This window comes from Coturnix japonica, chromosome 5, assembly GCF_001577835.2.
Source record: "Coturnix japonica isolate 7356 chromosome 5, Coturnix japonica 2.1, whole genome shotgun sequence".
In the NCBI taxonomy this organism is placed as follows: domain Eukaryota; kingdom Metazoa; phylum Chordata; class Aves; order Galliformes; family Phasianidae; genus Coturnix; species Coturnix japonica.
The window spans coordinates 11,664,090-11,678,937 of NC_029520.1; the positions used below are offsets into that span (position 1 = coordinate 11,664,090).

The 14,848-nt window shown below is 34.8% G+C and overlaps 1 protein-coding gene across 7 annotated transcripts in view; it reads left to right on the top strand.

Annotated features, from left to right (window-relative positions):
- PPFIBP2 (PPFIA binding protein 2) overlaps positions 1-14,848 on the top strand; it is a 90,024-nt gene that overhangs the window by 15,889 nt on the left and 59,287 nt on the right. For all 7 annotated transcript variants that reach the window (XM_015863951.2, XM_015863952.2, XM_015863953.2 and 4 more), the window contains one exon: positions 2,275-2,372. In XM_015863951.2, coding sequence (XP_015719437.1) covers positions 2,309-2,372 — 64 coding nt within the window. In that variant the 5' untranslated portion in view covers positions 2,275-2,308. The remainder of the gene's footprint in view (positions 1-2,274; positions 2,373-14,848) is intronic.

Here is a 14,848-nt window from a genome sequence, read left to right on the forward strand (position 1 = left end):
AGATTTGCCTGAAGCACGAGCAACAGGTCTGTCTAGAAAAAGATGTCAAGCAAGTAATATTACATTATCGCTCTGCAGCAAGGCGCATTGCTTAATTTAATGAAGGGTTGTTTGATCAGCAGATTTTACTCTAGCTTGATGCAGTTAAGCAGCAAATACACTGCAGATACAGGTGAGAAAACAGGAGGGGGGTGGAGGCTGGGAGGAGATAGGAGAAAGGTTTTGTGGTATTTTTTTTTATTCAACAAAACTTTCTGGTTTACTTCAAGATCTTAATTGCAAGCTTTTCCATAAGTGAAATTTCAAGTACGTAATGTTTCAGTGTTTTCTGTAAGTTTCTCACACTTCATGGTTGAAAAGATGCTTTGTAATGTTTTTAAGAAATAGCAGTTTGATAATAATAAATTTGCAGTTCTCTAGCTACTTTAAAGCACACAGCTTGACTTAGAGAACGAGGAAGAGCATATAGTGCATCCTAGTGATAGAAACTCTTTACTGCTTTTAGTATTTTTCACTTTTCATATTTGAGCCAGTCTGCTGTCCTGATTTACCAGCACAGCTGGTGGCCCATAGATATCTGGGGGAGTGGTTCTTCTCTTCCACATCCACCCAAGCAGCAAGATAGCCTAGGCACCTCTTTGGCAGCTGCTTACCATAGGTGGATTTCTTCTCACTGAGGTGACTGTGACCCATGTTATTGCGGCTTTGAAGTACGAGGAAAAATTGCAAGGAAGGTGACATACTGCAGTTAAGAACTGGTTATCTCTAATATTTTTGATCTGCTAAGCTACTAGCAGATAAATATGATAACAGAAGATGTAAATCTACAAAAATCAAGGAAAAGCAACAGAATCAGAGGAAGGATTTGAAATGTTCACATGTAAGCGTTCCAGTGTTTTAACTTGATATCAGCTGGCATCATGACTTTCAGGATTACTCTGAAGATAATTTCCATTAATTTCAGTAACATTAAATGAGGTGTTTGGGTCATTTCTCATAGATATTTGCCTTGGGTGAAACTAAAAATTGTTTTTTCCTTTTTTTTAAAAAAAAATGGTATTCACATGCTGCTCTTTGAATGTGTTTGAACTGAAATTAGATAATGGCTTAACCATTATGACAAGCTAAATGGCAGAGCTCAAATTAGAGCCTAGTAATTTCAGACGTTAATTCCTGCAGTTGTCCCTTTAGATAATGGTTGTGTATGTTGAACAGAGTGGATGTAGCACACACAGCTCACTGATAACATAGAAGTTACTAATAAATTAGTTTTCTTTGTATTTTTGTGTTTCTTTCCACTAGTACTTTATCTGAGGGTTTGTAATTTATAAACAAAGAAAGCAGTTTTAATTGCTACTAATTATTTTTCCATTACATTGGTTTTCTTGCACTGAAAATAGATAATAATATGGAGTCAGTCTTAACTGTACTCTTAGGGGTTTTCTTTTCTGGTGGTCCATCAGAAATGACAGTAAAATAATTATTTTTATTTTAAATCTGGTTTTATCCCTCTGATTCAGGTATTTAGGAAGAATCTAACAGAGAGTAAATGTAGGTGCTTTGGTGATTGGTAGCATCATTGGCTATGGTGGTCAGTGCCAAAAATTGTCACTGAATGAACACCAGAGATAGTTGTATACATTTTTAGAAGAAGACAGTTGACACTGTAATTATTAGCATAAGTAATAGTATGATAAACGCACATTTCAGAACTGCTGATTTTGGGGTGCTATAATGTAAAGGTCAGAAGTGAAAAATGTTAAATATAATTATTGTTGGGGTTGAGCCAGCAACAGAATTGTATGCATTCACTCTTTACTCCTATAGCAGCAGTCAAATCACAGCTCAAACAATATATATATTTTTTTCCAGAAACAGTAAAAGCCACATTCATCTGCTCATTTATTAAAACCCTCTTCTTGTGGTGCTAAAGCTTGGAAATACGCAGATCTGTGAATCAAGAAGATTGTTTTTAAGAATGACGAGCAGGCAAATATCAGATTTCCAGTGTCTGAGTTTGGCTGTGTTCCCATCTGTATTTCTTTGTTTTAGTAAAGAACCTTAAGAAACAGTTGCATCAGTGATGAATGAGTACCTCAGAAATCCATGTCTCCTATCGGGAATGGGATTAATTTGCTAATTTTTGTATTACAAAGCTGAATTTTTGATAGTGTGGAGTTTTGTTTGCATGGCTTAATGTATTTAACTGTTTTATTATGGATTTTCTGTCTGGTTGGGTGTGGTATAATGCATGTGATTTCTTCTGTCTTTCAGTTAGAAGAGTAAAGGTCTCAACAAATTGCAGATCATGGCGTCTGATGCTAGTCATATGCTTGAAGCAGCCTTGGAGCAGATGGATGACATAATAGCAGGTATAAATAAAGCATTATTTACATCAGATTATTTTAATATTAAACCTTGTTCATCTTTTTACCTCTTATGATTTCCCTGTCTTTAATTATTTGTCTCAGTTTGCCAAGTTCCCTGTGACACACAAGTTTTTATGGTTTGATAATTCTGTGAAGAAAGTATTTAGTAACGTAATGGAAGAAAATGTACCATTCTATCTCAGACATATAACTATGGAAATAAGAGACTGCATTTGTTTTAGTGTTACGATAACTTAAAGAAATCCTATTTCCCGTGGTAACTTAAAACTTTATTGAAATCTTGTAGAAAATAACAGCAATGACTAGTTTGAAAATCTACATTTATAGTGTGCTTGGTGGTTTAGTTTACTGTAAAATAGTGTATTCTAGATTTTGGTTTGTGTTTAGTTTTTTATTTCTCTGTGTTTGTTGAAGAATGTGATGTTTTCACCAAGGTATTCAGTTATCTGGCTAGCATATATCTGTATATTACACACAAGTATATTAGTATGTATTTATAAACAATGCAGTTTTCTGTTTGTATATGTATATATAAAATATTCATGATAGTGTTTTCAGCCTAATAATTTAAAATGTATGGCTCTTTTTGTTAATGTTCATACCCAAGAGTGAAATTGGAGCATTATTTTTACTTAGCTTTTTGCCAGTAAGGGGTATGATGCAAGATAGGATTTACTGTCTCTTGATCCTCTTGTGGTAACACAATTAAAACTTCTTGTCTCAACACTGCCGCATCCAAGAGAAGAAGGTAATTCTATGCTTTGGACTCAGTAGCCTTGGGGTTTGTGTTCACACAGTGTTCAGCATGAGCTCCTGAAAGAGGCATTTGGGTTGGGCTGTGATCTCACTTTTGCAGAATGGAAAATCATTTACTGAATGGTTTTAAATTTAATTTGTGATGCCTGGGCTGTACCTTATTTAAAGTTAATGCTTTAAAAGTTCCAAAGCAACATAGAGTCCTGGACATTCCTTAATTCTCTGCATACATTTGGATGTTTTTTTCTCTTATAATATAATTGATTCATTGCCCAGCATACACTGATGATGACATTGATGCATGTATCTTTGATTTTTCAGAAGATTTTTCTTAGGATAATTTTTGTTCAGAAAATTTATATCTTCCAAGAGGGGAAAAAAAAAAAGTTTAAAGAGAAGATTTCTAACTTTCTAAGATTAGGTTTTGATTTTCTCCCAGGAGCTGTGGTATGTTTTCTTATGAAGAAAGGTGTTGGAAATACTATCATGATTTTGATTATTTTCAGACTTTTTCCATACGTTTTCATCAATTTCAGTCATCTGTGTTTCATCCTGGTAAATAAGCATTAGAATTAAATAGTTCCAGGCTACCTAACAGTGTTACTTTTATACCCTCTGCTCAGCTGCCACAATTATGGAGGTGATGATACAGAGAAGAAAAACACATTATGTAAGAAATAATTTGCACTTATCAGTGGGTTGCACACCCCATTCACAGCTGTTTTGTGCTGTTGTTGCCTATCAAAATAAGGATTTAAGACTTGTTTTTCATATGTGGAGTTTGTAACAGCTGTTTTTCTAGGATCAGTAAATGGCTTGAGTTGGAAGGGACCTTAAGGGCCATCCAGTTCCAACCTCCTTTTAATTCACAAAGACACCCAAGTCTTTCCCCTCTGGGTTGCTCTCATTGAGTTCTCCACCCTGTCAGTACTCATAACTGGGACTGCCTCAACCAAGTGGTGCTGATACCCAGACTAAACCAAAAAGACTTAGGTGTGCTAGTTGTATGTAGAGTTCATTTCCACAGAGTTGTGAGTAAATTGACAGCTTCAGGAATGTTGACTTTGACTTCACATCACTTAATTTTTTTTATTTCCAGTTATATTTAGTATTATGTGGAACATAGGCTAATATTAAGGTATATGATGGAGGAAAAAATTAAAATTTCCAGCCTCATCAATATTGACTGAATTATTCCCATGTGATTTCAGAAATATATCTACCCATACCAACCAAAAAAATATTACTTTGTTTCTTCATTTTAGTTGTAACACAAAGCTGAAATAGTTTGGAGAATTGTTTGTTAATTATTGTTTTCCACTAGTAGAACTAGAAAAGTGATTTTTAACAAAGGATAACTTTAAATTTTTCTGGTCATTCTATTTTAGCTAATCTTCTTTCTGTGTGTTCCAGAACTGCTTATTGCATATTTTGGTATGATTGGGAGACTGAATGTGTCTGGAGCCTGTTCTTGGATACTGGTGATTATCTCAATTTGCCTCAAATTGAGGAACGTGGTTACTATCCAGGTTTGATTCTCTCTAATTCAATCCACTAGGCTTCTGTATGCAGTCTGGGGAGCATTTGAAAAACAGGATTATTCTCTTCTGTGCAGTGGGAGAAGAAATCATGTACAAAATTCTCCCAGAATGAGAACTGTCGTGAAACAAACAAGTTTCCTAGCTGCAGGTTTATACATACTATATTATGCAAATCTTGGACAAATTATCAGCAGAAACATAGGTGCTTTTAGAGTAATGTAGAAACAGCAAAAGTCAGCTGTTCTGAGCTATTTCATCAGACTGGAGATTGTAAAAATCAGCTACTGAGAGAATTTCAGGTCATGCATCCATGGTATCTGAATATAATCTAGGCAGCTTTGGATTCAAAGACTAAGGCTAAATTTCATGATTTTTCCAAAAGTAGCTGGATAAAGAGGTATTTCTTGGAATGAGGCCTGTATGGGTACCTGGAAGAGCTGTGTTTTCCTCATGACCTCAGAAACCTTTGCTCCAGGGATAAAATGATCATTAATCAGAGCTTCAGGGAACTGGAAAGTCTAGAAGTATTTCACTTTTGAAGTTTGAGTATGGGTAAGTATGTACATGTGTACAAATATGTTTAGATATCTATGTATACATGTGCAAATAAATTCTATATTTAATTAGAAAACAACCATACATTCTTATAGCTGGAGTTATTATTAGAGCACAAGGCCCTATTCTAGCATTTGGAGGAAAGAACCAGGCATGCAAACACAATACAAATATTTACAGATTTGTAGTCCTACTTTAGCCTTCTTAATTGTGGAAGTATAATCCCTTACTTCAAATGCTAACATGCCTACTGTATGATTCTGTTTAATAGAAATAAAGTCTTAAAGTAGATTGTGCATCTCAGTGCAATACAAAATATATTAGCGTTTAGAGTGCATGAGAGTAGGACTGTCAAACTAGATTAACAAATTAAATTTCTTTGGACTTGATCAAATTTGACAGATAAGTCAGTGTTCCCAAGTCTTTAATGCTTCAGTACATCTTTACTGATAACCCACCCTTTTAGCTATATAAATTAGGCATACTAAATGATTATTCCTATTTAGCTAAAATAGCAAAAAGGGCTAATGTGATTGTCAATGAACATGACTTATCCATTAGCCGGAATGCCTTGCACTTGAAACAGAGGGAGTTTTTAAAGAAAGCATTCATATGTCAAATCTGTCTACATATTCTTTACTTGAAGCGCACATTTATGACATCGCCTCCATCTGTGTCTTGTCCAAGTCACTACTTTCTCATTTCTTCAGCTTGTACCCCATCCATTAAAATGTGTTTCTCCACAGGTTTATAAACTTTGCTTAATTTTTCTTTTAAATAAATCATAATGAATTAAAATAGTTTTTATTTTACCTTTAGTTTATGTCAAAATACTTCTGTTAGTAATTTGGAAATCCATTTTTCCCTTCTGTGAATAATGGTTGTAAATTTAAAGAGTAAAAAAATTAATGTCAGAACACTATAGTCCTGTGTAGATCGAGAACCTCTTTCAATTCAGTGGTTAATCAGTGTAATTACTGTAGTCTTTAATAGGAGCTCCAGCAATTATTACTTAAAGAAAAATAATCAAAAATATAAATGTTATCATATGGATGTGTACTAGTATTTCAGTGTTAGTACTGAAAGATTAATGAGCCAGAGTAATTTGTTAGTATTTAAGTTCCCTTCTCTCCAAGGGCAGTACACTTGCATTCAGCCATCACCTTGTCTGTGTCAGCTATGACCACAGCTTCTGATCCTTCTTAATTGGAATACAACAATGAAGGAGCTCAAGCTCCAGAGCTATGTGATGTTACTTGATGTGTTATGAATTAGCAAGTGAGCTCTAGTTAGGTTATCAGAAATTGAACTTTAATTGACAAAAAAAAAAAAACCTGATACATGTATTTTAGTTGATTTTAGTTTTTGTAGAGTAAGGTTTTCACTGAGTTCCTACTTAAAATAGTAGAAAATGAAAGATTTCCTTATGACTTCATGCTTCACCCATGAACAACCAGACAGATATTCACTCAGAGATTTCATTCAGGATGTAAGCTCTAGTCTTACTGCATTTTAAATAAGATAGAATTTTCTATTGTGCTTCATAAGGATTTGAAGTTATCCAGACCAGACAGAGAGCGCTTAATTCCATTTTTTTTGGTGGTCTGTTCTGAAGGGATGTTGCATCTGAAATGCATAATGGCTGACATGCAGCTGATAGGCAGTGCAAGCTTCTTGTGGTTGTGTGGAGTGAATAGAGAATAGCCCAAACCTTTTTCCTCTTATGTTTTTTATACTACCAGATGGCTTTTTATTTTTATGATTTCTGACCTATTTAAGGTTCACACCATTTTCACATTCAAAGTTTAGTTTCTATAGCAATGGTGTATAATTAAGTTATAACTTGTTGTTTAGGGATTTGTGTAGAATTTCATTTCCAATACCAAATTGACACAAACTATAATTAAATGATGATGGGAACAGCATAATTGAAATAACGAGCAGTTTGTTGCTTTATAGATTGAAGCAACAACTGCAGTAGAGTAGTTTTCTTATATTTTCTAAATGAAGTGTAATTGTGTTCACAATCTATGCCTCAGTTGTGATTACCGTATTTCCCTTTATAGTTCATGTTCAATAATTTTAGACTTTTCTTTTCCTGAACAAAAGAGATGCTATATCTACAGTACTTGTTTGTCTTGTTACTACTAGGAATTAAGGTGAGCATTTTAGAAATCTGTGATCACTATAAGAATGGTGACATTTTGAATCCATTAGCTAGAAAATATAGGTTGTTTAGCAATAGAGATATTAAAAAGGAAATTAAATAGTAGATGACTTGAAATCAGGTCCTTGATAGAGGAATATATAGCTTCCTATCATTAACTATTCTGTAAAAATGTGTATGAAGACAATAGGGGGATTGGAGAAGATGGGGAAAAAGAAAAGTGACCTTCAATCATTCTAAAAAATTAGAGTAAATTAATAAAAATAATATAGTTAATAAAAACAGTGCTCATAATGTCTGATTAAATGTTTATCTTCACTTCGTAGCATTTGTTATAGCTTGCTAGGTGCTAGAGTTTAGCTTCAGATACTTGACCTTAGAAAAGCTAGTTAGTTAATGTCTTAGAAGCTGTAAGCAATAACAGATCTATAACTATTTTGAATCTTTTAATCCTTTTAAAAACTGTAACCATTTATGTATTTATTCAATCTGTAATCTTTCACATTGACTCTGATCTTTTGTGTTTAACCTCCATTGAAGACATGAGCTCACAAACTATATGCTCACACATACAACCATTATGCTTATTTAGTACTGTACTTTGTCAGGCTTTTACATACACTGTAGCTTTTAAGCTGTGACCTTGCATAACTGCTCAAATGTAGCTTTGGAATGTGTTTTAGAAATATATGAAATTCATGGCAGTTTGAGTGATCATTGCACTTGTGAGGCATTGTCTACTCATTCCTTCCTCAAGGTTGCCAGAGCAACTTGAAGTTTGGAATTTACTCAATTTTGAGTGCTTGACCTTGCAAGAGATTGTTATAGCTATTTGGACTGCTGTCCCAAACATGCTTCCCATATTCTCACTATTGTAAGCATTTTTTTCTCACAGATGTGGGGGTCTGAGCACAAGATAGAGGGCCAAGACCTCCCAAATACTGTTTGTAGTGCTGATGGAACCTCTCTGTAAACAGGTGAATACCACAAAAATCTGATGGAGCTGACAAGCACTGAGAATTTGTTTCCTATAAACAATTGACTTAAAACAACTTAAACATTTGGTTTTGTAAAAGACAAAGCTATCCTTTGTGATTAAGTTGGTGTTTGAGTTCCCTTGCATGTGTTCCTGGCTTTTCAGCAAAACGGTGGAATTAGATATCTTGAAAATAGGACTAAAGATTTAATTCAAGATGTAGAAATATTTTTAGTCTCTGAGTATAGAGAAGCAGGACTGTCAATATAAAACAAGAAAAACATAATGAACTGGATACCAATAACAGCATACCTGAACTGCAGTACTGCACTGTGTTTATGTAAAACAAAATCCATACATCATAGGTATTTGTATTATAGTTTGGTGTAACTGAACTCAAGGCAGATATAATATGTCCTGGGAATATGGAACAGCATGAGATGAAGTTCATGTGAAGATAGTCCATATGTGCTAAAATTTCAAATAGTGTCTATTAGTTTTGGAAGTATTGCTCTCCTAGATTCCGTCTTTAGAAGGATTAATGGAATGGTTCTGCCACTGTGAAGTGGAGGAAATTACCTACCAATATTTAATTACTTCTCTGATGTTGCAAGCACTTCATAGCTAGAATTCAAACTGGTAAATGTGATATGGTGCAGTTTGCCATGCAAAGTTTAGTAAGTTTGGCTTGAAGTGGCAACACTGAAACTGGCTTCAGAATATGATGTCACATTCCACTGGCCTAGCAGCAAAGGGTGGAAAAGAGAGAGAAATGTAAATAACTGCCAATACAGTATGTTGCAAAGAACAACGCTTAAACTATGATGGTCATAGCCCCACATAATTGAAAATCTGAGACACAGAGGCTCTTCTGTGGTTTATAGGGCATTATCTGTTCTTCAGTACATGAGTCACTTGGTTGTTTGACATATTTCTATGTGGTAGATTGAGGAAACTTCTATCGAACACAGTATTTCTTCAAATTCAGTTTAACAGCAGTTCCATTTTCTACTTCAGGTGATTAAATTGATTCAAGAATATTATTATTGGAAATGTGAATATGATTTTTATGAAATGATGCTTTCGTTTAAGTCTGGATGCAGTTATTTTCCTGCTGATTGCAAAGATGCATCTTCTCATGAAACATTATTTGTGTTACCAATGCCTTACTACAGCCATTATAGTATTTTTAATGCTAAAAAGAGGTACTTGTTGACTTGCAACATTTTTAATTGACTAATGGCTTCAGTGGCCCTAGGTGTACTTTTTTTTTCTTTTCTATTTTGTCGTTGTTGTGGAAATGCCTATGGAGAAATGTTTGAGAAGTGAAGAAATTGATGGAAATTTGTTGTTCTTTGTCTTTTAATGAAATGCGTTGATTGTGTTTTTCCTGTGCTGTTAATACTTGACCTCAGAACATTAAGATCAGTTTTTTCCTGCCTTTGCTAAATGTGCAGCATTGTTGCTAAATCCATCCTCCTTTTTCCACCACCTGTAATGCTGATTGGCTTGTGTTTCTGAATAAGGGAGATCTTTTAGTTGCAGTTGTGTGCGCCATACATAATGCGCTGAACATCACTGCTTGAAATTTGTAAGCACGTACAAGGAAAAGGGTTGAGTACATGATTTGCATTTGAAATTATAGATGGCTCTTGAAAATTGTCTAAAGTATTCCGCATGTGGTTGTAAATAAAGCTCAGCTGAAAATAATCCAAGCTACATGGAACTTGCATCTGAATGTGGTCTTTAGCACTTTTAGCTTTGGAAACTTTTCTAGGGCTTCCTGCTAATCCAGTTTAACTGTTACTGTTCACTGTAGTTAAAGATCTAAAAGCAGACATTTAAGGATCAGCTAATGTGGAGTATGATTCAAAACACACCATTTGTGATGTATTTTGCATTACTGTATTAAAAGAAAGGACTGTGCGAGTTACCTCTTCACTCCTTTGAGGGAAGACCTAGGAATGAGAAGTCTGAATTGTGTCCTATTCAAACTTTGCTGTTAGTTTACATAAATTCAAGTTTTCAGGGCTGTCTTCATGAGAAAGAGACTTGTGCTTCAGAAGAGAATTATACTTTGCAGAGTTGAAGGAGAGAGGAAGAATTTGGACAACCTATATACTCATTGAGTAAAAACTCAGGTAAAAAAAAAAATCTGTAGCAGTGCAACAATAATTGACTGAAAAGCCCAAATAAATGTGTTTATAATTTGGTCCAAATGTGATTAGAATAAATGTCATAACTCAATTACTTAAGTATTTCAGCTTTATAGGTAGCAATCCATTCCCTGGTTTAAAATCAGCTTTTGGGGTCTGTTGGCTCTATTTTGGGAATGGAGGGGTGTCTGCTGAAGGTGGGCTTGTTTGGTTTGGATTTTTTGTGTTTTTGTGTTTTTTTTTTTTTAAATATCATCTTTAATTGCTTTCTGGACTAAAAGCTCAGCAGTTTCAGGGAACATTTCTTTGTAAACCACTAATGATCAAGCTTAACGTTAACGTTTTTCAGGCAGTTTTAGGGAGAATAGACTGAGGCTTTATGGATGAATGAAGTGGAGAAGTAGTAAAGAACGGGGTAAGGAAAAGTGAGAGATAAGAAATGGTTTTTACTGCTAAAAGTGCTTCTTATGTTAGTGCTGCTTAGTCATTTATTTTTAAATGCTGCACATAATGTTTTCTGAATAGGTTATATATTTGCTCAAAAGGCACTTTTCTTTGAAACCTTTCAGCTCACTGCAAGGAACTCTGAACACACAGCGTGTTTCTGTGGTCAATGTGTAACCCAAATGTGTTACCTGAAGTTGTTTGTTTTGTTGTTTTTAATAATTCTCTTATACTTTCTAAAGAGTAGCAAACCTTAACCTCCTTCATCCACTGCCTGTATGTGAAAGTGAGAATTGAGCAGCTTGTCTTTAACCACTGCTTTTTTTTTCTGCTTTACTTTTTTCCCCTCATTTAAGGTATACATTTATTATGATTAATTGTGATGCCCTAGAATACCATCATGTTGAGGTTCATATAAAAAAAATGACAGATTCCCCTGTGTCCTTATTGCCCTTGGAGGGAAGAGAAAGAGATACAGGAAGACTCTGACTTGGTTAAGAGCATACAGTGAGGTTACTGCTGTTTTGTTTTTGTTTTAAGACTTCAGAACTAAGCTCATTTTTCTCGAGTATCAGTAAAATTCTAGTGGTGTAAACATGTTCTTCCCTGCCACAACTGCCTCTACTGCAGTTAGATGCGTACTAATTGCTGGTAGGGGGTCAAGTTTACTATTAACATCTGGAAGTCTGTTTGCACTGCAGCATTTCTTTTTCCTTTTTTTTTTGTTTCAGTCAAAGAAATCCAGCTTCCTACTGTGTGTAGCTTAAGTTTAGTGTATTCTGCAGTCTGATGTGAATATGTTAAGTAATGCAAATTCATGTCTTTACTCCTACACACTTTTAATTCTAATTTTAAGGGTGTGTTCTTGTCCTTCTGTCGAACCGTGTATAATCAACTTAACATGGAACTATATGGAAAGCAAATAAGAGAAGCAAGCCTATGATTCACTTGAATCTAAGCAGTGAAATAAGAAGCTTTCACAACTAATATACCACAATGAATGGACACAACTTTCCTTCAGAATTTCAACTTATTTTTGTAGAAGGTGGACGTGATAGTAATGATGTGTCATGTCACCACTGTAATCAAAGAATGAAAGCAAGATGTGATAAGCAATGAAGCATGTAGTGTGGTATGGGAAGGTGTTACCAGTACTGTCCACAAGCAAGTTACAGCGGTTTGTACAGTTTGGCTTTATATTTGCCTGTTAAACCCAGGATGTTTGTTTTAAATCTGTATTTATCTTGAAGCATTGGCTGCAGATCTGACGGCACACACCTGAGTCATTGGTTGCAGGCCAGATAACCCGATAAGCTGTTTGGTTTTTTACTTTGGGTTAATTTGGGATTTTGTTTCTCCCATGTCTGTATCTTTTTTTCCTAGTATATTTACTTATATATTCTGTATATAAAAACAGTCATAGAAATAGCATAGAAACAGCAATGTTTGCAATGGTAGAATGCTGTCCATCTCTGGGTCTCTTTCCTGCTGTTTTACTCATTCTGTATCTTTAAGTTGTCAGCCTGTTGATGGGATAGGTACCAAAGCTGTTTATAAAATAATTTTGAATCCTGCTTACTTTTCCTCTGTAAAAACTACTTGCTAAGCAAGAAGACTGTAAACATTTAGTATGGAGTTTTTCAAGAGGGAAAGTGAGGAAACTACTTGTAATATCAATAGCTAAGGATGCTCTGCTACTAAAAAGAACTTCACTGTGTATAAATAAGGCAGAATAGGATTTCATAGAATCACCAAGGTTGGAAAAGAACTCCAAGATCATCCAGTCCAACCATCTACCTGCTATCACCAAAATTTCCTAATACACTATGTCCCTCCGTACAACATCTAAATGTTTTTGAACATCTACTCGTAGCATCTGTGCTCCAGACCCCTCACAGCTTTGTTGCCCTTCTCTGAACATGCTTTAGAGCCTCTATGTCTTTCTTGTAGTGAGGGGCCTAAAACTGAACATAGCACTCAAGGTTTGGCCTCACCAGGGCTGAGTACAGAGGCACAATCAACTCCCTGCTCCTGCTAGCAATGCTGTTTCTGATTTCAGTTTGTGTGCATTTCTTTTGAAAAGGAAGAATTGAGCCTCTCTGGCCAAATGAAAACATGTAAGATGATACATGATCCAAGTCCCTCCTGCACACAATTTGCAAGTCTTCTATTTTTAGTTGTTACTGTGCTAAATTAAGCAGCATTAGGAAGTAAATAAACAGGGAAGACTAAGCCTGCATAGGTAGCTAGGAGGATGTAAAGAAACAAGAAAATATCTTATAATAGTTAGAGTAATTATTCAACAAAATGATTAGATGATTCTCTTAAAAGGAAAAAAAATATATATTAGGGAGATAAGTTTGATTTAGGAGGTAAAATTGTTGTCTTTAGCAGTCTTAGAGCTGGATATTGAAGAAATACAATTATCTTGGCTGCAGTTGTAGACAGAAACTAAGAAGAGGTCTTATGCCAGACATATCAAAATAAACTCATGTAACAAAGGAATAAGACTAAATTGTGATATTTTGGGTTTAAAAAGAGCTTAGAAGTGTATTAAATAGTCGGGTAGTGAAGATAAACGTGTTGCTTCAGAACAAAGAAAGCAACCAGTATGACAACCCATATGACTGAGCACTGCTAAATCCTAGAAATGTTGAAGGATGTTTTTGCACTATTTTGATACCAACAGCACCTAGATAAAAAAGTAGAATTAAAATGGCACAGTCATCTGCATAGGTAAGTGATCTGGTAGAACTGAAGTCATTAAAGCTGTGGTTGAAGAACAACATCTGGTTAATATTATTTAGTTTTCCCTTTAGATTACTGTTAAGCATTCAAGAAATGAGAGACAAAATATTCTCTTGGATTGATGACTGATGGAGATGGGAAAAACAGTGTTAGGATTAAATGATCAGCTGGTGATCTGGTGAAAAGCCCATCTAGGTGCAGAAGGTATTCAAGTGTATTAGGACATAGTGTTAATGCATTTGTGAGTTATGTTTACTAAATTATAAACATGGTGTTATATATGAAGTGCCATTAGATTCATTGGGTTCAAACAACTTGTAGTGTTCAAATCAAAGTAGATGAACAACCATAACAGACAGACAAACACTGATTAATGCAAAGCAGTGTGTGCTGAAGAGGGTAACCTGAATTAGTCATACTTCTGTTTCAAATTAAATACAGCTGCTCAGGCAAACAATCTTAGCAAATAATTTTCAAAGCTCAATGAAGACTTCTTTTTGTAACTAAAATATAAGGTGTAAATTATGTTAAAGAGAGTGAAAATACTGTGGAGGTTATTTTGATCACCTTGTATGGATCAATGATACAATCCAGCGTACATATGTAAAATGTTACAGTCCTCCTCTCAATCCTTTTATTTTGTAAGTACCTCCCACAAAGTCAAGTAAGAGAAAACATGGGATTGTTTATACCAGAGAACAGGAATGAATATGTTTATGTGTGCAATCTGTTATGTATTTGGGACAACAAAATAAACTATAAGAAGTAAGGCCAATACAAGTGTTCTGAGTAGTTGTTAAAGAAACCAATGAGTATCAAATGAAACTTAAAACTGAAAAAAGATGACTTGTTGAAATGGGGTATTAAGACAAAAAAAAGTCTCAAAGACATTAGAATTTCTGTTTCTTCATTTCTGGGATATGTGTGGCAGGAAAGGTTACTGATGCTGAAAGGATGTCAGAGAGTGGCTGTGTTTTTGAACTTTTTTTATACTTAGGTGGTTTGTTCTTTGTGGGAAGTGCCTTAAAATTGTTTGAGGTTACTTATTTTACCAATTCTGGTAATACAGGTTATTTTCATTTAAGTTTCTTTTCAAAGGGCTGAGTGAGTATTGC